Genomic DNA, 23,895 nt, shown 5'->3' on the forward strand with positions numbered 1-23,895 from the left:
GCGGGCTGAGGAGGTTGGCGTCGACAGCGGGTGGGACTTGCTCCAGTCCCCACCGCCGCTACTAACATCGTCATTGTCCTCATCTTCCTCCTCCACCAGATGCCGCGCAATGCCGCCGCTCACTACCGCCGGGCTGGCCCCCACCGCCGCGCGCAGCTGCTCGAAGAAGAGCACCTGCAAGACGACGCGGAGCGGGAGGCGATCGTTCTGCGCTGCGTGGATGCACGCCTCCTTGGACAGCTTCTTCACGTCCATCAAGCTCGAGATCTTCGGATCCTCTTCTCCGCCTTCGGCAAGTTCAGATGCAACTGACAAGTGACAGCAGATTGCAACATGTTCATGTCAAAAATAATAGTTTAGAAATCATATACAAAATATATTAGTAGTTTGTACTTGACATGGTGGATGAAAATATACATCAACATGTACAATAAAGCAAATTCAAGAACCAGAAAAGATGAAAAATGATCACTGATTTGCATCATGGTCATTGTCAAGCAAATATACCTTGAGAAAGACATCAATTGCGGTGTACAGTCCATCATGGATTGCTCTTGCTGCATCAGGCAACGAGGTCGGAGAGGAAGACGGCAACGCCCGCGGGGGAGTAGAGGAGGGAGCGGAGGAGGTCGCGGAGGTGTGGGAGCGCGCGGCGGACGACGGTGAGGATGCGGGCGTTGCGCGTGGACACCACGCTCGCAGGCTTCGACGGCCTCCGCATCCGCCGGGCCGACCATTTGTTCCTCTTCTTCGGCGAGGAGGCCGACACTGGTGGCCGCCACCTTCCCCCGGGCTCGCTCCTCGTGCTCCACCGCGGTAAAAGCGCGTCGGGGAGTGGAAGTCACGGGCCGACGGCCAACGCCGGCCGTAAGCCACGTTCAAGCACGCCAGAGACGACGACGACGACGGCGACGAGGAGTTCCTCCCCCTGGAGATCCGTGGCGATGACGAAGACGACGACTTCCTGGTCGCCGACATCTCCCTACCCCCGTCGCGCCGTAGCTGCTACGTGCCCGGCCGGCGCAGCATGGCGCCGCCGCTGCACACATGGTGACGCCGCCGTGCTCGATGATGTGCCGGGCGAGCTCAGTCTCGGGAGCTGCCGCCGCTGCCGTCCTCGATGTTGTTCGTGGAGGGAGTGCTCGGGAGCTGCCGCCGGCGTCGCCGTCGCTGTCCTTTTGCAGTCGGAGGGAGAGAGAATGGGAGATTGAAACCATTAAACGGGGGAAGGAGACGGAGTGAGAGAGGGGATGGAAAAGGGATGGCAGTGGCATGGTTCCAATTTTAGAAATTTTTAGTGGCATGTAGCCGATATTACAAATAGTAGTGGCATTTTTTTAATTTCGCAAAGTTGCAGTGGCATGGATCCAATTAACCCTATTTAATTTCCCAGAATTTTCGTGCATTAGGTAATTTTCTGTTATTTACTTGGTCTTATTTGACATTATATTCCCAATATTTATGCCACACAGAAAACCATCACACATAAATGCAGGAAAATAAACCCATCATAATGCTTCCAAGGGGGAATTCTACACTATGTGAACACAATTTTTGGAAGCATCATAACCTAGAAAACCATCTCTAGATTATTTAGTTGGAATTGCATCAATTTTAAAAACAAAGCAATGCTTAAAAAACACCATTACATGGTTATTTACGGGTTTGGAGACTCACATGCAAAACTAAACTATACAAGGCCTAAGCAACAAGATATAGCCACACAAACAAACTTAATATAATTCTTGTTAATTACAAGGTTCAAACTGTAAAATTCCATTAAACAGTGAACTGTAGCGTAAAAATCCAACACTCTCGGGGCTTAAACGTAAGTGTCAATAAACCGAAATTAATCGGGCTGAATTACCGTTCAGGCCACGATCTTATTTGGGCTAGCAAGCACAGTGTAGCCCAAAATGCCTAATGGGCCGAATTTCCAAAACTCTAGGCCCATGAGGATTTCCAGGTTTATTATTTTTATTAATTTGTTTGGGCTGTCTCGTTACTGTTGGGCTTTATTCTGTCAGGCGGAGGCAGACCGGCCCAGCCGGTTCGCCTAAATGAGCAAGAAAGAGAAGGGGGGAATTAGGGTTTCCCCTTTCCCATTCATTTTCTACAACGGCGTCCACTGCCCAACGCACCGGCCCCTCGGGTACGGCGGCGACATTGGAGGCCATCGACTATCGACTTTGAAGGGATTTAGGGCGGCGCACAGCGAGGAGGTCATCGACGACCCATCCACTACCCCGATTGGCAGGACGACGGCGATGACATCACTCCCGTGTGGCAATTTGGTGCGTTGGCACTCGATGGCACACGACGCAGCTCCACGTCGACCCGCGCATCCTCATGACAGCGGCGAGGCGAACTGAATGACAGCAACTGAGGCCCCAACAACAGCAACCAAATTGCATCCGGCCATATCGTCTTGGCGGAGGTTAATCCGGTAGCAGGCAGCTAAGACCCATCATGTATGGGTCCCTCTATCTCTTTCTCTCTACAGTTCACTCTCTAAGATAACCACCATAATTCCTATGAGCAAATCACCCCTAGATCGGCTCCTAATGGTCCTAAGAACCTAACAATGGTATCAGAGCATGTTTTAGGAGTAGATCTAGAGGGGAAGAAGATGAGGTCTCGGATCCCGAATGAAAACTCAAAGATGAAACAAAAAAAGGGTGGAAAACCCTAACCTCTCCCACCGCCGGTCGTGATGTGACCATGACTACTATGGATACAACCATAACTTACATCATGGATGAACAAGAAGATATCAAGATCAAGTCCTCCAAGTGCTGCAATCCAATTTGGCCACCTGCTACACTGCTGATTTCAAACAGCCGCTGAATCTACATACGACCTCCATTTTCGGCCCGTTGGGAACCATCATAATCTCATGTCTAAGGATTCAGCACCAACACTAAATGAGACCACTGATGACACAACACATATGGCTCTTGCAGTGTCTCATGTTGGTATCTCTATACCATGATCCATGAGACATGATCATCAATTAATACATGTGCGGATCATTTAAACATATTTGTTCCACATATGATATTTGATCAGGGATCGTTTAGAAATAGTAACAAACAACATAAAGAGTCGCATGAAAGAATCACATATTCATTGACCAATAATGAGTTACGTATTTCAAGGAACAAAGTCAGATAAATATGTAAACATAATATGTGATACAATCATCTCTATGATTGCCTCTAGGGCATATCACCAACATCGAGAACATTCCATTTTTTTTATAGTTCTAATTTTGGGTTTGGACTTTTACACTTGAGTCCCTGTAATTTTTATATTTATATTTGAGTCCCTGTGATCTTGCATCCGGGTCCTTCAGTTGGTTTCTGAAAAAAATTAAAAAAAAGAGAAAAAATGGCAGAAAGGTGCAAAAAAAAAAGAAAAGCCGCATCAAAAATAAAAAAAGAAAAAGAAAGGAAAGAAAAAAAGAGAGTAAGAAAGAAGAAAAAAAAGAGGGAAAATGAGCTCTTATCTTTGAGTTTGCTTTAGTATATCAGAGTGTACTTGAGTTTTTTATGGTGCTATCTCGTGGTATCGCTTGTGTCTAGGTTCACGTCTCTGGCACGTTCTAGCCTAGGACTAGCACGATACTTGACTTTGAACCATTATTCAACTTGCATTATCTGATTTGAGCATTTGCTATACCTTTGCTACATATTTAAGCCTACCCAAAGCTCCACAAATTTGATTGCAGCCGTACAGCAAGTGGTTGCCAAGGCATCAATACATGCAACCTCCATTGGGGTGCTTGGTTGAGTCGGTGTATGTCACCATTCCACTTGCTTTGGTAAGACGTTGTAAGAGCTTGGTTAAAAGCTTGAGTGTCTGTGATATTTGAGCTACCACTACCTTATTTTGAAGGAAATTATGATCCTCGTGCTTATATTGATTGGGAGCTAGCGGTTGATAGTGAATTTAAAAAGCATGGCTTGTCTGAGAAACAAAATGTTAAGTATGCCTCTAGTGTTTTACTTAAAAATGCTTCTTATGATTGGAAACATCTTTGTAGGCATTGCAAAATACCTCAACCTTAGAAAGACCTGAAACAATATTTGGGAGATGCTGACATTGTGTTCAACAAACCGCAATGTTTAAAACATGATAACAGAACTGTTAGTTCATACTATAATGATGTGCATACTTGTTTATTACATTGTGGTTTAGATGAATGCGAAGAAGCTACAGAATTGAGGTTTTCACGTAGGCTTAACAAATAAATTCAGGACATGCTTGCTTGTCAACGATATAAATCTCTTTCTCATTTGTTACAACTTTCTTGCAATGTGGAAAAACAAATTGAGGATATGAATAAGCAACAAGTTGTGCCCGTGCCTCCTGTTACTAATATTTTGCAGGAAGTGAACAACCGCAACAAGGAGGAGAGAATCATGACGGAGCTGCTTTTCTCATCGCTTCAACTGAAGTCCAATGCACCTCCGTCATCTAAAAAGAGCATCAAAGGTAAATTAAACGATGTTGAGATTAATAAAGGTGAGTGTCCCATTAATAAGTTGAAATTGTCCACTTTTCATGCTATCGTAGAGCAACCATTAGTGGAGATTCCTTTGTCACAAGTTGATTTAATTATTGTTCTTTGTGATAAAGAAGAGTTGTGTGATAATTCTTCACCTATATCCATGCCACAACTAGTAAACGAACATGCTATTCCTATTGTTAATTCTTACTGCGCTGATTTTAAGCATGTTATTCATATTGCTAATGAAGAAGAGGAACATGATTTGCTATCTTCTTTAAATACTTTGGGCTATGTTTAGTTTGATGATTTTTTGAGTTCGATAATTTGAAGGAGAAATTATTTGCTAAGTTTGATTTGCCATGTCCAACCAATATTATTTCTCATATCTTTGGCGAATATAATGATAGACGGATATACTTGGTGCATAGAGTTTACATCTATTTGGATTTAGAACCACCTGTAGATGTGGATAAAATTTGCAATCTAGAGAGTCATTTTGTTGCTAATCAATTTACTTCAAGTTTCTCTAGTTTTGATTGGATGAAACAGATTATTTTAAATGGACTATGCGAAGAGCACCATATGGAAAAACCGAGGACGGTTTTCCATGAAGAAGGGGAGGATGATGTGACCATGGCTACTATGGATACAACCATAACTCACATCATGGATGAACAAGAGGATATCAAGATCAAGTCCTCCAAGTGTTGGAATCCGATTCGGCCACCTGGTACACTGCTGAATTCAAACGGCCGCCGAATCTGCATACGACCTCCGTTTTCGGCCCGTGAGTCCTTGATACAAAGCTCTCGGAGTCCTCTTTCCAATGAATCCAGCCTCAACTCCGAATTCCATCTCTTTTGGACGCAATCCCAGAAAGAAGGTCCTGCATCACCTGTCATGGGCCTTAGGGCTTGTAACTTTGTTTGTGACCCCGGCCCAAGTAGGGCCTATGTGGGGTACGCCCAACCAGGTGGAGGACGACCCTAGAGACCCCTAGGTCATCCTTCCACCTCCTTAAACAGTTAGGTACCCCTTCAGGGTTTTTCGGGTTTTGTTAGATTAAAATTTAGCTATTGCTACTTGATTGCAGCGCGCGTGTCGGCTAGACCGTCCGTCTGCTTGTTCTTCAGAACCCCAACTTATTATTTGTATTTCAATTCCTATTTGCAATATTAGATTGCTTTTATCTTGTTCTTGCTAGTTTCTTTGATGTGCTTGCAAGGATAAGGTTGATTTGCATTGGCAAGATCAACAACCCACGGAGAGTTGTATCAATCGCTAAGGCGCAACACAACGTCATGTACAATTGTAGTCGGATTGACAACGTTTCTCCCAAATCTTACTTATCTCAACTCACCGAAAGATCGGGCTAGCAACAACCTTGAGTGTCTAGTGGAACTCAGGGTTCATCAATCGTCGCTGACGCCGCCGGGAAGCTCATCACTGCTACCGCTGGCCAACACTGACGCCCGCGGGGAGGTCAACCACCACTACCACCGGCCGACGCCGACGCGCGCGGGGAGTCCATCGCCGTCGCCAGCCGTCGCCGACGCGCGCGGGTGTTGGTATTTTTTAACAACATTATTAGAAATATGAATTCCCAGCAATGGCGCCAGAAAATAATGCTGGTATATATATGGTTACAGAAGGGATCCGCAAGCGCACAGATATATCATTGTAGCATTTCACTCGGAAGTATTGCAAGGTATCGTATTTATAATCCCAAGGTAAGATTGTAAGAGAGAACTATGATAATAATTTATATATGCCACTTGTATGATCAGAGTCTAAGCATGGGTTAATAAGTTCATAAGGGTAGAGTGACACGAAGCAAAGAACTCATATCTCTCATTAAATAATCCTAAGCTATGTGGAAGAAGAAATAGAAAAGCAATCAATTCCTATACTTTTAGTATACACTCAATCTTAGTTTACATCTGCTAGTATACAGTTGTGTGGTCAATACCCCCTAATAGTGCCCTCCTGGTGTTTCGAGAGACCACCCCGGGTTGCCGAGTTTTTGCCGAGTTGCCGAGACCACCCCCACACTATATCTCTAGCCTGGATTTTTGTTGAGAAATGGAGATTCAAGGGAAGTTGGCCTAGTCCAAATTGTCTTGCTGCTATCATTGGATGATAGAATTCATATGAATTCTGAGTGAATCGACCTTGGGATACTCCAGTAGGAAGAATGCATGGTAAGAGGGCCGATATGAAGTTCTTTTTGTTCTCAGGATAGAACTCATTGTTCAAATCATCTATCCTCAAGTCCTCTGGACATTCAAAGTCTTCGAAATTTTCATAGGCATACCACATTTCTGTATCGTTTGGGAAACCATCATAGAAATGCTTGAACCAATGCTCAAAGGGTTCAGCTGATAGGTTGGAGCCAGCAAACATGTAGGCAGCCTCGCCAAAAGACATACAAGGTCTGTCGTCCTCATTGTCCTCGATGGATGGGAATCTGAAGTCTTGAAGAGTCTGATGGTTGATAGAATTGACAATATAAATATTGAGCCATAGCTGAACAAACCACCAAGGGCCACCATGTTTGACTGAAGAGTTCATCAGTAATCTGGTCGACGCTTGACTCATAATCTGATATATTGCTCCTAGTATAAATTTCCCAAGTGGGATTGAATTTTCTTCATGAAGAGCTTGAGCCAGATGTTGAAAGTTGTGCCACAAAATATAAACCTTTTCAACCAGAGGTTGAGGAAAGCAATATGTTCTTCATTTGTCACTAGTCCAGTACCCATGCATCTGGTAACATATCCCAACCAGCCACCACAAACTTTGGCATTGATTTTGCGCTCACATTTAGTCTTCAAGTTGATGGGGTTGGCCGATGAGGTGATATCCAAGCATGTGAGCATTTTTACATCTAAGAGAGTTGGGGTCATCGGCCCATGTCCAAGAATGAATGCATTAATGGTATTAGACCAAAAATATGTCGCGGCCGATAACATGGACTCGCTCTTTGGCATATCGGCTAGGGATAGTTGAAGGCACTGTTCTATCCCTATCTTCTTCCATGATGATCGCTTGGCGGTTGATACCCTCTTGAACCAATCTTTCCACTAATCAAGTTTTGAGGGCCAAGATCTGAAAATGTTTGGCCAATGGTTGAACTTTGGTTTTGATTCTCAGAAGGGGATTCTATTTGTCTCGGTAGTGATGAATATTGTGGGGTCTGGATCACCCATAGGGCCAAGGAAGTAACGGGTATCGGCGTGAACGACGGGGATTAAGACTTGATCTCTAAGGTGCTGAAACAAAGGGTTCAGAAAGCAAGAAACCCTAAATATTGATTTCGAGCGAGTTTTGCAAAGGATAGTCGGTGATAATGGGTGAAGAACTTACCTCGGCGTCGAAACAAGATTTTGACAATACTAGAATGGGGTAGCAATCAAGCAGGAAAAGTGGATGGGTTAAGAGACACGAGGTTTATACATGTTCAGGCCCTCTCAATGAGATGTAATACTCTACTCCTGTCTGGGGATTGATCTGCCGAGTGTGTTATTGATCGTATGATCTGTGGGAAAAGTTCTTGCCCCAAGAGGCACCCGAACCCCTCCTTATATAGGGGGAGGAGTCGGTATTTACAAAATACAGTCCATATTCCTAACGGAATAGGTGTATGAGATAAACTACAATCGTAACCGACTAGAACTACGAGGTGTTTCCTTGATATACAAGTTTACATATCTACCGAGTCCTTTACTAAATATATTCTATCTATACATGGCATCCCCTATAACCAGATGGATATCCATGCCGTGTGGGTATGGGGTATCCATAAACTCCACACTCGGGGATGTCAGATATGGTTGCCATTGACGCAAGCTTGGTTGAGCTGATGGAGCTTGCACTCGCCAACGAGAGACTGGATTACCGAAAAGATCGCCGGGGACAGAGAGGATTTTTGCAGAAAGAGTGTTAGTGGAAGACTTATCCGGAAAAAGGGTTTTAAGTAGGAGACCTCTACTTTTAAGCTTAACAGTGAAAACAGAAAACCCTAGATTTTCGCAGGTTTGGCAAAAGCAAATTCCGCTGGATTATATAATACAACGGAAATGGGGGGCATGTGTTAACAACGGAATTTTGCATCAAATTCGGAGAAGAAGGAGAAAGATTGAGGCGAATTTGGTGTGGAATCAAGTTGAAATCGAAGTCAGTCCGCACATCGGCTGGAAATAGAGTGTGAGTTGATCAAGGTTGATGAGGCCGATGGCCGATATAACCGATATTGTATGACTTGGGCTCGTGTTGGGCCTAGATTGGAATAATCATCATTACCAATTAGAGATAGAGCTCATTTAAGGCAATTGTATCTATTAATTAGGATATTTGAGTCAGTTTGTTAGATTTGACAAGAGACCGCCATGTATGGTCTTGTTTGTATCTTATCTTTAGAAAGGTTTGAGTCGTATCCATAAAGGACTGAGTCTGTATTCGGGGTATAAATATTAACCCCTTAACATTGTAATACAGAGAGACAATCCAATACAACTTTGGCGCATCGCCACCCTTTTTATTTTTACTTTTCGACGAGTTCGCTTCGCAAGAGGTAACATGTCTCGATGGCTTGTACAATCGGGGCTATTATGTCGTTTTAGATATCTTAGTCCTTGTATCATGACCATTGCTATCATATGTCTCTGTTAATCTAGTCTTAGCATATCGATTTAGCTCTATCGGCTGCTTCTCGCTTTAGGGTTTCTTTCGGTATCGGCTAAATCGTCTTGCTAGATTAGATTAGCTTAGACATCTTGCTAGATTAGATTAGATTAGATTAGCTTGATTGTCTAGATATTGTGTTTCTTTTTATACTTAGTGCTGCATCAGTACATTCGACCTACTAAGTCGTGTTTAGAACCATGGTCTCTAGCCTGCTTCTTGATTGCTAATAAGGGTAGCATCGGGGTTTTAGCTGATCTTACCTAATATACATGCATCTTTATTTGTTTCATGTATATTTACCATCTATATAGATAGATCACCTTACAGTAATATATCAAGTCTAGGTCATATCGACTGGGCTATCAATATTGACTATTGACCTCTATTTAACATATTACTATAGATTGATTTGCCTATATAGATATGGAGTATTAGCTAGTACATTATCTTTCTTGCTCTAAATACTATTACATCGGCTATTTTAATAATATTTTCTTAAGCTTCTTTATCAATCTTGATAAGACAATGTTACAGCCGATGAGGCATATTTAGGGTTTAATATTCTTTAATATATCCAGTCCATAGTCAATGTGGTCTAACTCCATCGGCTGAGACCGCCAATGATACACTATCGGCTGACTAACTCTGCTTTTGTCTTTTTTGCTGATTACAAGATCAAATTAGCTGGCACGCCTAATTACAATGGCGCAGGCTAGCCCATTCTGTGCAAGCTAAACGAGGACGCAAGTGCTCATTTGTAGCAATTCCTAGAGATCTGTAGCATCTATACTATCAAGGGAGTCAGCCAAGATGCCATCCAACTCCACATGATCCCGTTCTCTCTTATTGGGAGAGCGAAACAGTGGTTTGCGGGAACCGTGCATCAATCGGACTCCTGGAATAAGTGCTCAACTGCGATCCTCTCCAATTTCTTTCCGATGGGCAAAACAAATGCTCTTTGTAGAAGAATATCCAGTTTCCAGCAGACGAGAAATGAGATCATTCCTGAAGCATGAGAAAGGCTGTAGTAATATGTCGCTAGACTTATAATTTAGTGAGAGAATTCTAAACTATTACTTGTGTCAAACCTATCCTTAACCTGAATTGATTAACGTATGTATAAGACTTTGATTCATATAAGTGTGATAAGAATTTATACCATAATATTTTTTTACCATATCTTCTCTTAGGATTAAATAATACGATACCTTGGAAATACTTCCGGGTGCTTGTTGATTTATTTCTATAAATAAACAAATTAGAATGAAGTTTACAATACCTTGGAAAGCTGTTTACAACACCAAATTAGTTTTATTAAAACCCATAAGATTACCGTTTGCGGATTTACTTCTATAACCTATAAGATTAACGTTTAATATTTCTAGCAACTTTAGAATCGTTTATAGTAATGTCGTTAAGAAATATCAATAGCCAGCATGAGGACATGATCAATATCAACAGATAGCGTGGTGCATTGATCATGCCCTCAGTTTGTTACCGTCATCATTTCTACATTAATACTTCATCCATTTCATTTTATAAGTCTTTTTTACTTTTTTTTCTAATCAAACTTTTTTATCCATTTTATATTATAAGTCTTTTTTATACTTTTTTTCTGTAATCAGTCTTTTTTAAGGTTAACTATGTTTCTAAAAAATAGCAATATTTACAACACCAAATTAGTTTTATTAAAACAAATAGTTAATATATTTTGATAATATATATTTTTCTATAAAAATTGGTTAAAAGTTTAACTAGAAAAATGTCAAAACATTATGATTATAATATGAAACAGGGGTAGTAGACAATGGCAAATACAAAACCAAGTTGTTCTGATTTGTTTCTTTCCTCTTTCTTAGTATTACACTGATATTAAGTTAGAATTCTGCTCCCGTAGATTATTAAAGGATTATGCTAGTAAACTTGACACAGTTGAGAGTGCCAGCACTTCACCGTGCATGCTTCAAGTCATGAAATTGCTATGCGATGAGACATCTTACAATTCACCCAAGTGAAGCATATGCACATGATTAGAACGTGAACCGAAACACAACATCGTATAGACAAATCATCTGCCCAAAACTTGATATATGGAAGAAGTGAACCAAGAATGATGAAAAGCAAATTAAGCTAGTTTTGCAGTATAAGGAGCCTTCGATTGCTGAATGTACAAAATCTCTCAAGCATCTATAAAGCTGGATGTCCAGTGCAACAAGAAAGTCCGACAAGTACTCCATCAGTTGCTAAACACTGCACCTGAGACTCTCCACACGACGGAGATTGATGGAGATTAAACAACAATGCCCAACCAGAAGGTATACCTTTGGCCTTTCTCAAGTGCAGCCTGGAGACAAGTTCAAGAAAAGCTGGTTAGGCCAACGCCCAACGGTACACTGTCTAATACGGAGTATATCACAAATAATTGCAAATGGAAACTTCACTAGTTGCAAAAGAAAAAAAAAAAAGAACTCAGTAAGATGCAGTGTATTAGCTTTGCTGCCGAAGGGCATTTTACCTCAGAGTTTCAGAACTTCTAGGTTTAAATCTTGATGTTGAAGTAGTCAGAATCAAAATGGTGCAGCCTTACATATCCATCTTCACCACCACTCGAAAAGCTGTTTAACATCGCATCATAGATATGAATAACTGAAGCTCAAAGCAAAAACACTTTAATTAACCATCACATGAGAGAAAAAAAACATGCTTGAAGAGAACTAGTCATCACATAAAGCAGCTCTCATAAATTCGTTTTCACCAATAGAAATCAGAATAGCATATATGACCAAATGTGATTGGCAACAATCATTGAGCCACCCTGAGATAAAATCAAAGTATACAGCAATCATTAGAAGGCCAGCGGTGCCCCCACTGAGATATCGTCAAATCTAATTTACAATTTTTTAAACTTCTTTTATGCTGAAATACTATACAATTTTCAGATACAGTAATAGTGGCTCCCAATGAAAAATGCATTGGAATAGTAATGAAGACTCCTGCACATACATTGAATCAATACAAAAACACCTGGGACATTTAACTCTAGGCCACTTTTAAGATGTGGCAATTAATTATTTGCCACTCGCTGTCTATGACATGTGGGCCCTCATGTGTCTATGACATGTGGGTCCAATGGCAAATCATTTATCACCATCCGTAAAAGTGGCAAATAATTAATTAATCCGATGTTGGGAGGAAAGATAGCTCTCATAAGTCCTAATAAAAAAACACTCCAATCAGAATAGCGTATAAAACCAACTTGATTGCATTGAGCTTCAAAATCATTAGACATAAACAACACTTCAAACATCTAAGAATGCAACTCAATTGTGCACTAACAGGTTATCAAATTAAATATTGGACATGGCATGGTTCTCATATGTACAAACAGCAGCATAAGAATTCAATAGAGAACAACTATGGCAAACATGACCAATGAATCAATTTAAGGGACAAAACTAGAGAGGTGGTGGATTAAAATGGCAAAGGTGAATGATGAGTTGTTGTACAACAATACAAAAGTAAGAGCTTCAAGTAAAAGGAGAGATGCCCATGGGAACATAATAACCACTAGAACCACAAGAATGTATTAAAAATCTACATGGTCAGATAAAATACAAAATAGAATCTGCTCTCATAATGTTTATGGCATCTTAATATGATTCAGAATAGCGTGTATTGCCATGGTGCATGGGTTAATCATTGAGCAAAAAGCACACAAATATGGGAAAAAGCTAATCAAGAACATAAGTGCAGGGGCAGAACGTAAATACAAATACATGTATTAAGAATATTACCTCCGCCCATCAGGATTAAATGCCAGCGCGTTAATTGGTCCAAAATGGCCTTTAACACCACCAATTTCCTCTTGCAAAATCTAAAGAAAAATATAGAACTCTCATTCTTGAACAGCAAAATATAACTTTGAAAAGATAACCACACGATCATTGTTCTCACTAAAACATAAGATGGAAACTATGTGCGAAGAACTGACCTTGTGAAAAAATTTCGCTTCAAATTTTCCTGCACGACGATCTGTCATAGTCACATTCATCGCATCTTGACCACCTCCAATAACCACCTAACACAACAAGATTTCTTAGGGCATCCACAATGTAGTCCAAAAGTGGTCCATAAGCAATATAATATTTCATTCAACTACCTAGCAACATTGTGGAACTAGTCCATAGCAAAGAAATAACAAAAGCTACCCATAAGCATATGGGCTACCCATAGAGAATAAAATATATTATTTGTCTCTACTTCTTCTCTCCTCCTAATACTATTTGCTATATATATATACATTGTGAAGGTTGCTATAGTTAAAGTCTCTTTATGTGGGCCCCATCTATATGGATCACTTTTGCCATATACATTGGTGATGCCCTTATGGTTAGTAGTTGAAATACGAGCCTACCCTACAATTCAACAACTCATTTTACTCATCCCTCATTTTTAGACTCACATTTCTTACATCTTACAAATGCAACAGCTAATATTTATCAATACTATTATTCAACAGCCTAGATCGTACCCCTCACTCACCCGCACCGGTGCCCCCCACCACCACATGGCCACACCTATCAATTCCCCCGCACCCGATAATCCTCTATCACTTCACCCCCCCAGCCCCGGCAGCCCCACTTCTCCCCCAAATCACGCCTTCTCCGCCAAACCCTAATATCCTATATCCCATCACCGTCGCCGAATCCGGTTGCACAGACGCGGGGTGCCGCCGATCGGAGACCAGATGTCAACCCTGCATCGACGCCTCAACAACCACCGCCGACCCCGATCCGTAGTGCCGCCTCTTACTCTCTCACTCTGCCGCGGCTGCTGCCAGGTCCCGACATTCAAGATCACTACTGGCATAGCTCCCCCATCGTCCAAAACCATGCCGGCAACGATCCTCTGTGGCATCCACGAGTCGCCACATTTTGTTATTGAGCTCACTGATGTTGGTCCGATATGACATGGCTGCAGTTTGTTATTAGGTTTAAGATTTATTTGGGAAAACTAGATTCTCCTATTCAAAGGTTGAAACATCCAGAATTGGGCACCATGGCATCACCTCCATGGCAACCCTGACCCTTATCTAGCTATATCGTTTCCCCATTGCTTTCTAGATCAACAGTTAAATACTACTAAATTGCAGTGCCTAACCTTTCTATTTGTATGTGCTATAAGTCAATCCAATGAAGGTATAATTTTTATAATTATCATTGTCCTACTCTGGTTCTGCCATGAATTTTGGGAGAAAGCCAGAAAGGTACTACTGACAAAAAGATAATGTGCATATGACCAGTCTCCTGTACATTGTAGATGATATCTTACTTGAGAATGGCATGCTCATGTTCCTATAAATTTAAACTGCCATCACTCAAAGAAAATACAGCTTTTCTTGTCACAACTGATGAGTAATTTGCAGCAATGCTGTAACAGCAAAGATAATAGACAAAATGGATTGATGATATTAGCGGTACTAAAGCTGTGTAGTAATAAATTGTGTTTTGGTTAAGTCCATAGTAAAGGAACCTAATCTTCTTAACTGTTCATTTTGTCTCACCAAGACTGAAGAATGCATTTCTCTTTTACCTATGTGTATTCAGAACTATGAGGATAAATATGCAGAGATGCTTCTTCTGCTTCAGAAATTTGTGGAATACAAATAAGCTAGGGCCAAGATAATGATTAATGGCAGGTTAAATTATCCGTGCATATAAAATGTCATCAAGCCTTATATTTTTCAAGATGCATGAACTGACCGAAGGTTGATGTTTCTGCCATCCACTGCTTTTGGTAGATGAAGTAAAAAGATTTTATTTTACACCTTCGTGATGGCTAATAAAGCTTATTTTTGGTGAACCATTAAGATGGACGCACTAATGGTTCCCATGGACTGAAGTTCCTGATTCCTGACAGCATGTGACCTGCCTTCCTCACACCCAAGCATCCCAACCTCCAACTTAAAGGTGTTATTAGGATTTCCCCAGCCTATAATAGGTATTATTAGAAATTAAGGGTGCAAGTGGGCCGGCCCGCAAACCCACTAATAGTACAAACAAGTGGGTAACCCGCCAGGTTACTCAGTTACTATAAGTGGGTTAGTGGGCCAGCCAACTTGCACCCCTTGATAGAGAACCTAAGAATTTCTAAGTCAATACCAAATATTCAAAGTTAGGATTAGTTAATTAGTTGTAGGTTATATTCTATATTGTATCAAATGCTTTATTTTTGGACTTGGAACGAATTAATGGAATAACTTCCCACCATTCTTTTTATTGTGCATATATATTGCCCTCGTATAATGTATATTGACGCGATTCTATATAATTATCGATGGTCATGAATCATTATCTTCAGGCAATATAATTACTGCTCTTTGCGTTAAATATATTTCATATACAACTTAAATCGAATTAAAATCTCAATTGGACATATGAACATTGTTTTCACTAACATGACAATTTTCATAGTTTTTTTCAAAAATATAATGGTTCCGTAGCATTAGCATGGGCATATTACTAGTGAGAACAAGACTGACTACTCGTTACAGTAATAAATTACAGGTGAACAATACAGATGTGGCCAATTAGACATTTTTCCAGTGTTAGTACAAATACAAATCCATGACAGCCAACATTACTCAAATAAATTATATAGAATTGGGGTAAATCCAGGGTCAAAAGATGTGCTGGACAGTACATAGGTGCTTTGCACTTCCCGCTGTATATTCATTGTTATCTATACATGTAGAAGTACTAATTGCAGATAATAAGTATGTGAATGGATCATTTGTTGCTCTACTGTCTTATAGTAAACTAATCATAGAAAGAAAACGACTCAAAACTAAGAAAAAAATTGTGACAGCCAAAATCATCGAAAAAATGAAGTAATATCCAACTTCAACAAATAAAGAAGTTTTCTTCAAAGCAAAATAAAGAAATGGAGGCCATAGGCATTTCTATCCAAACAATAACATATTGGGAACACATCCAATTAGCAAGACATAAAACCAAGTAACTTAAGGCATGACCATATGTAACGTGATTATAAAAGAATTGCACCTATAGAAGAATATTACGTATTGTGACATAGGCACATACATGGTCAAGAAGAGGAGAAATGTCAACAGCATTAACAGGTCGCTCAGTGACATATGTCTTGATCAGCGTCAGAGTTCTTGTATCCCATAGCTATCCAGATAGCAATGTGCATGTCAGTAAATAATCATATTTGAAGTACAAAGTACAAACAATTGAAGACATGATTATGCTAGCAGCTTCAACAAAATATCACCTTAGCAGACTTATCCAAGGAGCCTGTTAGGAAATGCGACCAATCTGCAGATTTTGAAAGTGAAGTAATTGTTTTCTGATGTCCTTGCTCTTTGTCTGACTCCTTCAGACATTGTCCAGTCTGTACATGCCAAAACCAAACAGAATGTAAAACATTACCATGATAAAGTTGACCGAGAAGCATGTACATTCCCCCACAGTTAGATAGCTTGCATGTATAATATAATACAAGGTCAAATGGCAACATATAACCTGGAAAGTATACGTTATGCATTTATGCATTAAATGTAGCATGTTTTCGGTTAGTGTGCAAACAACACAAAACACCATTTTGCCATTGCCTATATATATTCCCAGAGTCAATTTAAATCGAGAAGCCTGCAAGGTATTTATCGCCGGTTCAACGAGTTAACATTTGTCTTGTTAATGCATAATGTTGCCATCAATAACAAACTGTGACAATCACACATGCTTATCAGTGATTTTTCAATCATATCCGGCAACATATTTAACTATCAAACTTCACTTGTCAGTCCAGGTACGTCAAATGATCCTATACAAGAGAACTACGTGTTCATAATTATAAGCAAACATGTCCATAATTATAAGCAAATGGTATATTCCTGACGAGCACCAAGCACCTAGTACTAGTGATGAGTAGAAGTAGCACCAATGGTCGGTAGAACTAGTGCAAATAGGTAATCCGAGCTAACCTCTGTGTCCCAAATGCGGATGGTAGCATCCTCACCGGCGGTGATGATAGTCCTGTTCAACGGCCCCCACACGGCCCTGTTGATCCTCCCCTTGATGCCAGTAATCACGAGAAGAGACTCCTCCGACTCTGCATCCACAACCACACACTTTAGAACACATCCAGAAGCTTCCAACTAGAAGGAGACCGGAGACGCGTCTTACGGTCATCGGGGTCCTCGGCGATGCGCTTGACCTGGGCGGTGGGCACGTTCTCCATGAAGTTGTCGGTGGTGATGACGGCGAGGCCGTCGCCAATGGCAAATTCAACGGAGCGGGCGGGGGCGTCGAAGCGGAAGGTGAAGAGCTCCCTCCCGGTCTGCACGTCCCAGAGCTTGGCGGTCTGGTCGGCGCTGCCGGTGATGAGGCGGGTGGAGTCGCGGGAGACGTCGCAGGACCAGACGGCGCCGTTGTGGCCGCGGTAGGTGCCGAGGCGGTCGCCGTTGTCGGCGAACCAGACGTTGGGGGTGTGGTCCTTGGCGCAGGAGAAGAGGAGGTCCCCGTCGCGGTTGTACCGGAGGAACGTGAGCGGGCGCTCGTGCCCCTTCATCAGGATCGGCCTCATCTTCGCTGTCGGGCTACTGCTTCTCGCCGCCGCCGGGGAGGAAGGGTGGTAGGGTTAGGAAGAGGAGGTTGGGGGATCTGGGTCGAGTGGGGTGCGGCGGCGCGGAAAAACCCTAGCTCGCGGGTGGATTGGGGATTTTGTGCTGGCAGGGTAGAGCGCGCGGGACGGTAGGCATAATAGCGGAGTTGCTGGGCTCGCCTGGTCCAATAACTTCGTGAGTCGGTTGGGACAAGGAAAAAGTGAAAGGAAAATGTACACCGAAGGTCCCTCAACTTGTCATCGGAATAAACAAACATCCTCAAATCGCAAAACCAGATATGCGAGGTCCCTTAACTATACCGGTCACAATAGGTTCCTCGGCGGTTTTGATCCTAGTTTTATCCTATGTGGCTGTTGAGTAAGCGTGGGACTCACGTGGGCCCCACATGTTAGCCTCCTCTTTCTTTCCCCTCTTCTCTCCCTTCCTCTTCTCTCTCTCACTCGCCCTCCTCGTCATGCTCAGCTCCTACCGCAGCCGCTCCGGCCACTCGGCGCTCCGCCTCTTCGTCTGGGCGGCCTCCAAGCTCTTCCTCCCGCTCGTCTCCTACGCCGCCAAGTGGGACGCCACGCGTCGAATGCCACCGCACGACGTCGACGAGCGTCCCGCTCCTCCTCGCCGAGGAGGCCGTCGAGCACGAACGCCACCGCACGGCGAGAGCCCGTTCGCGTACGCTGATGCAGAAGATGCGCACCGTCCTCATCGAGCACGCGCTGGCCAACAGCGAGGCGGAGCGCAACGTCAACACCTCAGTGTTCGCCAAGGTCGCAATGTTCGAGGAGAAGCTCCGCGCGGCGCTGCCCAGGGAGGTGGAGGCTACCCGTGCGGCCGTGGAGAACGGCACCGCCGCAAAGGCGAACAGGATCACCGAGTGCAAGTCGTACTCGCTCTACCGGTTCGTCTGCAAGGAGCTCAGGACAGAGTACTTGACCGGGAAGAAGATCGACGCGGTCGCCCGGTGAGGACGTGAACAAGGTGTTCGTCGCCATGAACCAGGGCAAGCACATCGACTCATATACTTCTAGTATAGTATATTATGCTCTTCCTCCCGCTCGTCTCCTACGCCGTCTCCATCGCCGCCAAGTGGGACGCCACACGTCGAACGCCACCGCACGACGTCGACGAGCGTCCCGCTCCTCCTCGCCGAGGAGGCCGTCGAGCACGAACGCCACCACACGGCAAGAGCCCGTTCGCGTACGCTGATGCAGAAGATGCGCACCGTCCTCATCGAGCACGCGCTGGCCAACAGCGAGGCGGAGCGCAACGTCAACATCTCGGTGTTCGCTAAGGTCGCAATGTTCGAGGAGGAGCTCCGCGCGGCGCTGCCCAGGGAAGTGGAGGCTACCCCGTGCGGCCGTGGAGAACGGCACCGCCACAAAGGCGAACAGGATCACCGAGTGCAGGTCGTACTCGCTCTACCGGTTCGTCCGCAAGGAGCTCGGGATAGAGTACTTGACTGGGGAGAAGATCGACGCGGTCACCTGGCGAGGATGTGAACAAGGTGTTCGTCGCCATGAACCAGGTCAAGCACATTGACTCATATACTTCTAGTATAGTATAGTATAGTATGAGTACCTACTTTACATTATGTTCATGTTATACTGAATATACGGCTAGCTTATCTGGGAGATGCTTTGGTGCGGATATAATGTTTGCTAATGCAATTACTCTATGTCAGGATCGGGTGGAAGGTCGGAGAAGCCAGTCTTCAGTGGTGCTTCCATGGGACGATGATATTAGAGTAGTATCTGATAGTTTAGACGTGGTGTCTAGATTACGGGATATCATTATTTGGGGTTATATATTGCGGAGGAGAGGTGAGCCGTTGATAGTGACAGCTCAGTACAGGTATTCCTCCGCGCCGGTATATAATCCTAAGTTAATTTCCTGGGGAGGGTATTCCTCCGTATTTAGCCCCGGTTATATGGTCATGACGGGCTGTTGTAAGGAACTCGGCAGTCAAGGATGGCTTCTCGAAGTACCAGGAGGGCATTGGATAGAGGGTATTAGCTAGTATATCAGTTAACTAGAATGTATGTATACTATGTATATTAGAAGTATAAGAATATATTTCCTTTCTCTTTTCTTTCCACCTAGCTTAGATCATTTATTATGAGAATGAGTTGCTAATGCTTGTGTGTCACTCTACCCTTGGATTATCTTAACCCTGCTTAGAATATGATTATTACAAGTAATATATATAAACTATTAGTCAATCTCTCTCTACATGATCTTCCCACGGGATAAAATAAATACGATACCCTTGGAATATTCTCGGGTGAAATGCTACAATGGTATATCCGTGCGCTTGCTGATGAACTCTGTAACCATAATATACCAGAAGTATTTCTGCGCCATTGCTGGGAATTATATTTGTAGTAATGACGTTAAGAAATACCAACAAGTATTTCTGGCGTCGTTGCCGGGCAAGATTCATAATAGAGATTGCTTGAACTAATACTTCATATTTACCTTTGTATAATCATTTTCCTTTGCAGGCTAACCTTGGTTGTTTTCACTTTTTTTGTGAAAACAGGGTAGTGCATGACTGGTTTCAACTTGCCGGAAAACTTCAAAGAAAATCCAGAAGCTTTCTTTCGGAGCGTCAGGCCACGAGTCGTTGCTCCGTAGAAAACTCTACCGATAGAGAAACCAGTCGTACCAGCGCCACCGACCTTCAAGACAATGGCCAGCAAGACTCTTCGCGAGTTTGCTGCTCCCTCTGCTGACAATGTGGCCATTGGGCTGCAGGTCAACATAGGAGACGTGGATTTCGACTTGAAGTCCAACCTCATCACGATGGCGCAGGCTAGCCCGTTATGTGGCAAGCCTAATGAGGATGCCAATGCTCATCTGCAACAGTTCCTGGAGATCTGTAGCACGTACACCATCAAGGGCGTCAATCCCAATGCCGTCAGGCTACGGCTGTTTCCGTTCTCCCTTCTCGGGAGAGCGAAGCAGTGGTTCTATGCTAACCGTGCTGCTGTCAACACCTGGGACAAATGCTCTACGGCATTCCTCTCGAAATTCTTCCCGATGGGCAAAACCAATGCCCTTTGTGGAAGGATTTCAAGTTTCCAGCAGACAAGGGATGAGTCTATTCCTGAAGCATGGGAGAGTCTGCAGGAGTATGTGGCCGCCTGTCCTCATCATGGGATGGACGATTAGCTGATCCTGTAGAAATTTTATAATGGACTCACCCCAATGTCCCGCGATCACCTGGACGCGGCAGCTGGAGGGGCTTTCTTCTCTAAAACGATGCAAGGAGCCGTTGAATTAATAGAGAAGATGGTCTCCAATATTGGCTGGAGCGAGGAACGACTCCAGACCAGTCAGCGAGGCATGCACACCGTCAAGGAGACGGAGTTACTTGCTGCCAAGCTGGTTCTCCTCATGAAACGCTTGGACGACCACGAGAAAAGGCCACAAGGCACCGTCAAGGCCTTGGACTCACACGTCACGTGTGAAGTCTGCGGCGTCATGGGTCATTCTGGGAATGATTGCCCGGAAACCCGTGAGGAGGCGAACGTACATGGGCAACAACAACGGGTACCGGCCACAAGGAGGTCAGGGGTGGAACCAACCACGCCCATATTATCAAGGAGGTAACAATAACGGTAACTTCTCTAATCAGCCCTCCTTAAAGGATCTCGTTTTTGCGCAAGCCAAAACTACTGATTCACTAAGCAAAAAGTTTGCTGCTAACGACAAGATCCTAGAGAACATAAATGTCAAGTTAGATGGCCTTGCTTCTGCCTTTCAAAATCAGCTGAGCTTTAACAAAATGATAGAAACCCAGTTAGCTCAGTTGGCATCTTTAGTCCCTGCAAATGAAACTGGGAGGATTCTGGGGCAACCCGACTCCACAATTGAAAATGTCAAGGCGATCATGACGAGGGGAGGTAAGTCCACTCGTGATCCGTCATATCCTAACCCTGCAGGAACTAATGGGATGTCAAAAGAAGCGCCATCTAATGACTCGGCTGACAAAGAGGTTCAGCCAGAAAAGACCGTTCCGCAGGAGTACTGCAACACACGGTTGGTGCCATTTCCCCAACGGATAAGAAAACCGTCAGTGGATGAGCAATTCGCTCACTTTTGTTGAAGTGATCCGAAAGATCCACATCAACGTGCCATTGTTGGATGCTATGCAAGTGCCGACATACGCCCGTTATCTCAAGGACATACTCAACAATAAGAGACCACTCCCAACAATGGAGGTGGTCAAGCTGATGGAACAATGCAGCAACAAGCTCCCGGAGAAGAAGAAAGATCCAGGTTGTCCTACGATCACCTGCTCGATCGGGGCACAGCTATTCAACCAGGTCTTATGTGACCTTGGAGCCAGCATCAGCGTTATGTCAAAAGACGTCTTCGACAAGCTCAACTTCACGGTGTTGGCACCGACACCGATGTGCCTCCAACAGGCTGACTCGTCAATCCGTTACCCGGCGGGGATAGCGGAGGATGTGCTAGTCAAAATACGGGATTTCTTCATCTCGGTTGACTTCGTGGTACTAGACATGGACACAGGGAAGGAAACGCCGCTTATCCTGGGGCGTCCGTTCCTTAGCACCGCAGGAGCTAACATTGACATGGGAACGGGGAGTATCTATTTCCATATCAACGGGAAGGAGAAGAAGTTTGAGTTTCAACCAAGGACGGAACAATGCTCCATGGTCAGAATAAAGTACGGGGCCGAACCCACAAAATATTCAAGAGGTCGAAGTGGAGCCACCCAAGATGGATAGCCTGGTGAAATTTATGCAGAACTTCCTAGAGAAGGAAACAACGATGCCCAGGAACCGTTATTGGAGGACGCCGGTAAAATCACCCATACCGGCCAAGAAGTTAGAGCAGCCGGCTCAGAAGAAGCTGTCCTCCGCACCAAAACCAAAGAAGGTGTGGAGGGAGAAGCCAAAGACGCCCACTCCATCACCTCCGGAGACGGGTAGAAAATCCGTGAACTAAATCGGAAGGAGGTACAGTCTTGCACGTCGGACTTTAAATGACGCGACCTTCGCCAACAGGTAAATTGGTATGTATCCGCATATTTGTTTTCAACAACTTGAATTTTTTGCATCATCACATGTTTGAATTTCAAATATGCATTTAGGATTTTTTTTGAATTATGAGGAAATTCTTCAAATGAATTTTTCAGAGCAAACCAAAATAAAATTTTCAACGAAAATTCACTGTGCCACGACCACATTGACCGTTGGAATCCAACGGCCGAAAGTGGGGCTGGTTGGGCCCATCAGGGGTTCGGCCGAACCGGCCAGGCCAACGGTCGACTGCCTCTTCCTTTGAGGCAACGGCTAGTGGGCCCCACATGTCAATTTTGACCGTTGTGGGTGCACTACTTAAGCCAACCGGCCGAGAGAGTGAACTTCACCCCCATTTCAACACATTTTCATTCCCTCTCCAAAGTTTGCTCTCAAGTTCATTCAAGCTTTGATAGTTTCCCTCAAATTCAAATCTTTAGTTGCATATATACAAATTGCTTTGGTGAAACTAACCGGCGGGTGAAACTCCTGTCATTTCTAACCCCCGCCGAGTTAGTCCGTTCTTGCTTCATTATGCAGTATGAGGAGGCGACTGTCTCGTCTGTTCAAGGGGTCCGGCTCTTCATCAAGTCATCATAACGAGTCTAATACTCGTTCATCAGCTGATGTCTCGATGGAAGACGCCGAAGCTCCGCGACGACTCCTGAACGACACTGACCTCGACCTTGTCAGTGATCGGGAGAGACAAGCCTACTACATGCTGAGCGACCGGGAGTATGCTCACACACGAGAATACTCACCGGAATTGCTGAAAAATATAGGTATGGATGTTGAATTTCGTTCTATTTGAAAAGCTGTTGGTTGGCAGAGATTTGCTGTGGTAGATGAGCCTGGTTCTCGTTTGCTTACTTTGCAATTTCTGTGCACTTTGAAAGAAATTGAAGATGGTATTTCTTTTCGCTTTTTCCGTAAGGAGTTCGCACTCACATGGAAAGGCTTAAGTACACTTCTTGGTTTTCACGATTCCTGTAAAATCGATCTCC

The 23,895-nt window shown here is 43.6% G+C and overlaps 2 protein-coding genes, 4 non-coding genes and 2 pseudogenes across 7 annotated transcripts; 3 read left to right on the forward strand and 5 right to left on the reverse strand.

Annotated features, from left to right (window-relative positions):
- Positions 1-11,259: 11,259 nt before the first annotated feature.
- On the reverse strand, positions 11,260-17,956 carry LOC4345234 (eukaryotic translation initiation factor 3 subunit I). Of its 2 annotated transcripts, XM_015795401.3 has the most exons (8): positions 17,410-17,956; positions 17,208-17,335; positions 16,496-16,615; positions 16,303-16,392; positions 13,191-13,277; positions 12,994-13,073; positions 11,715-11,814; positions 11,260-11,543 (listed from the first exon to the last, which is right to left on the reverse strand). In XM_015795401.3, exons 1-7 carry the CDS (start codon positions 17,807-17,809, stop codon positions 11,739-11,741), a joined length of 981 nt encoding a protein of 326 aa, XP_015650887.1. In that variant the 5' UTR covers positions 17,810-17,956; the 3' UTR covers positions 11,260-11,543; positions 11,715-11,738. The 2 variants fall into 2 exon arrangements, with proteins under 2 accessions (XP_015650887.1, XP_025883422.1); XM_026027637.2 differs by lacking the exons at positions 11,260-11,543; positions 11,715-11,814 and adding an exon at positions 11,940-12,412.
- Positions 11,932-12,011, reverse strand: LOC112936269 (small nucleolar RNA U54). Its single transcript, XR_003238396.1, has one exon. It is a non-coding gene; the product is annotated as a small nucleolar RNA U54 (small nucleolar RNA).
- On the reverse strand, positions 12,399-12,471 carry LOC112936272 (small nucleolar RNA U54). The gene has a single exon (XR_003238399.1). It is a non-coding gene; the product is annotated as a small nucleolar RNA U54 (small nucleolar RNA).
- Positions 12,826-12,905, reverse strand: LOC112936270 (small nucleolar RNA U54). The gene has a single exon (XR_003238397.1). It is a non-coding gene; the product is annotated as a small nucleolar RNA U54 (small nucleolar RNA).
- Positions 17,957-18,523: 567 nt separating the features above from the next.
- Positions 18,524-19,049, forward strand: LOC107281929 (phenylalanine ammonia-lyase-like; annotated as a pseudogene).
- Positions 19,049-19,580, forward strand: LOC107281930 (phenylalanine ammonia-lyase-like; annotated as a pseudogene).
- A 1,317-nt stretch (positions 19,581-20,897) lies between these two features.
- LOC112936246 (small nucleolar RNA R71) lies at positions 20,898-21,004 on the reverse strand. Its single transcript, XR_003238373.1, has one exon. It is a non-coding gene; the product is annotated as a small nucleolar RNA R71 (small nucleolar RNA).
- Positions 21,005-22,060: 1,056 nt separating this feature from the next.
- LOC136351547 (uncharacterized) lies at positions 22,061-22,817 on the forward strand. The gene is made up of 2 exons (XM_066303725.1): positions 22,061-22,525; positions 22,617-22,817. The coding sequence occupies exons 1-2, from the start codon at positions 22,061-22,063 to the stop codon at positions 22,815-22,817; spliced, it is 666 nt and encodes a 221-aa protein (XP_066159822.1).
- The last annotated feature ends 1,078 nt before the right edge of the window (positions 22,818-23,895 follow it).

Source organism: Oryza sativa, chromosome 8, assembly GCF_034140825.1.
Source record: "Oryza sativa Japonica Group chromosome 8, ASM3414082v1".
Classification (NCBI taxonomy): domain Eukaryota; kingdom Viridiplantae; phylum Streptophyta; class Magnoliopsida; order Poales; family Poaceae; genus Oryza; species Oryza sativa.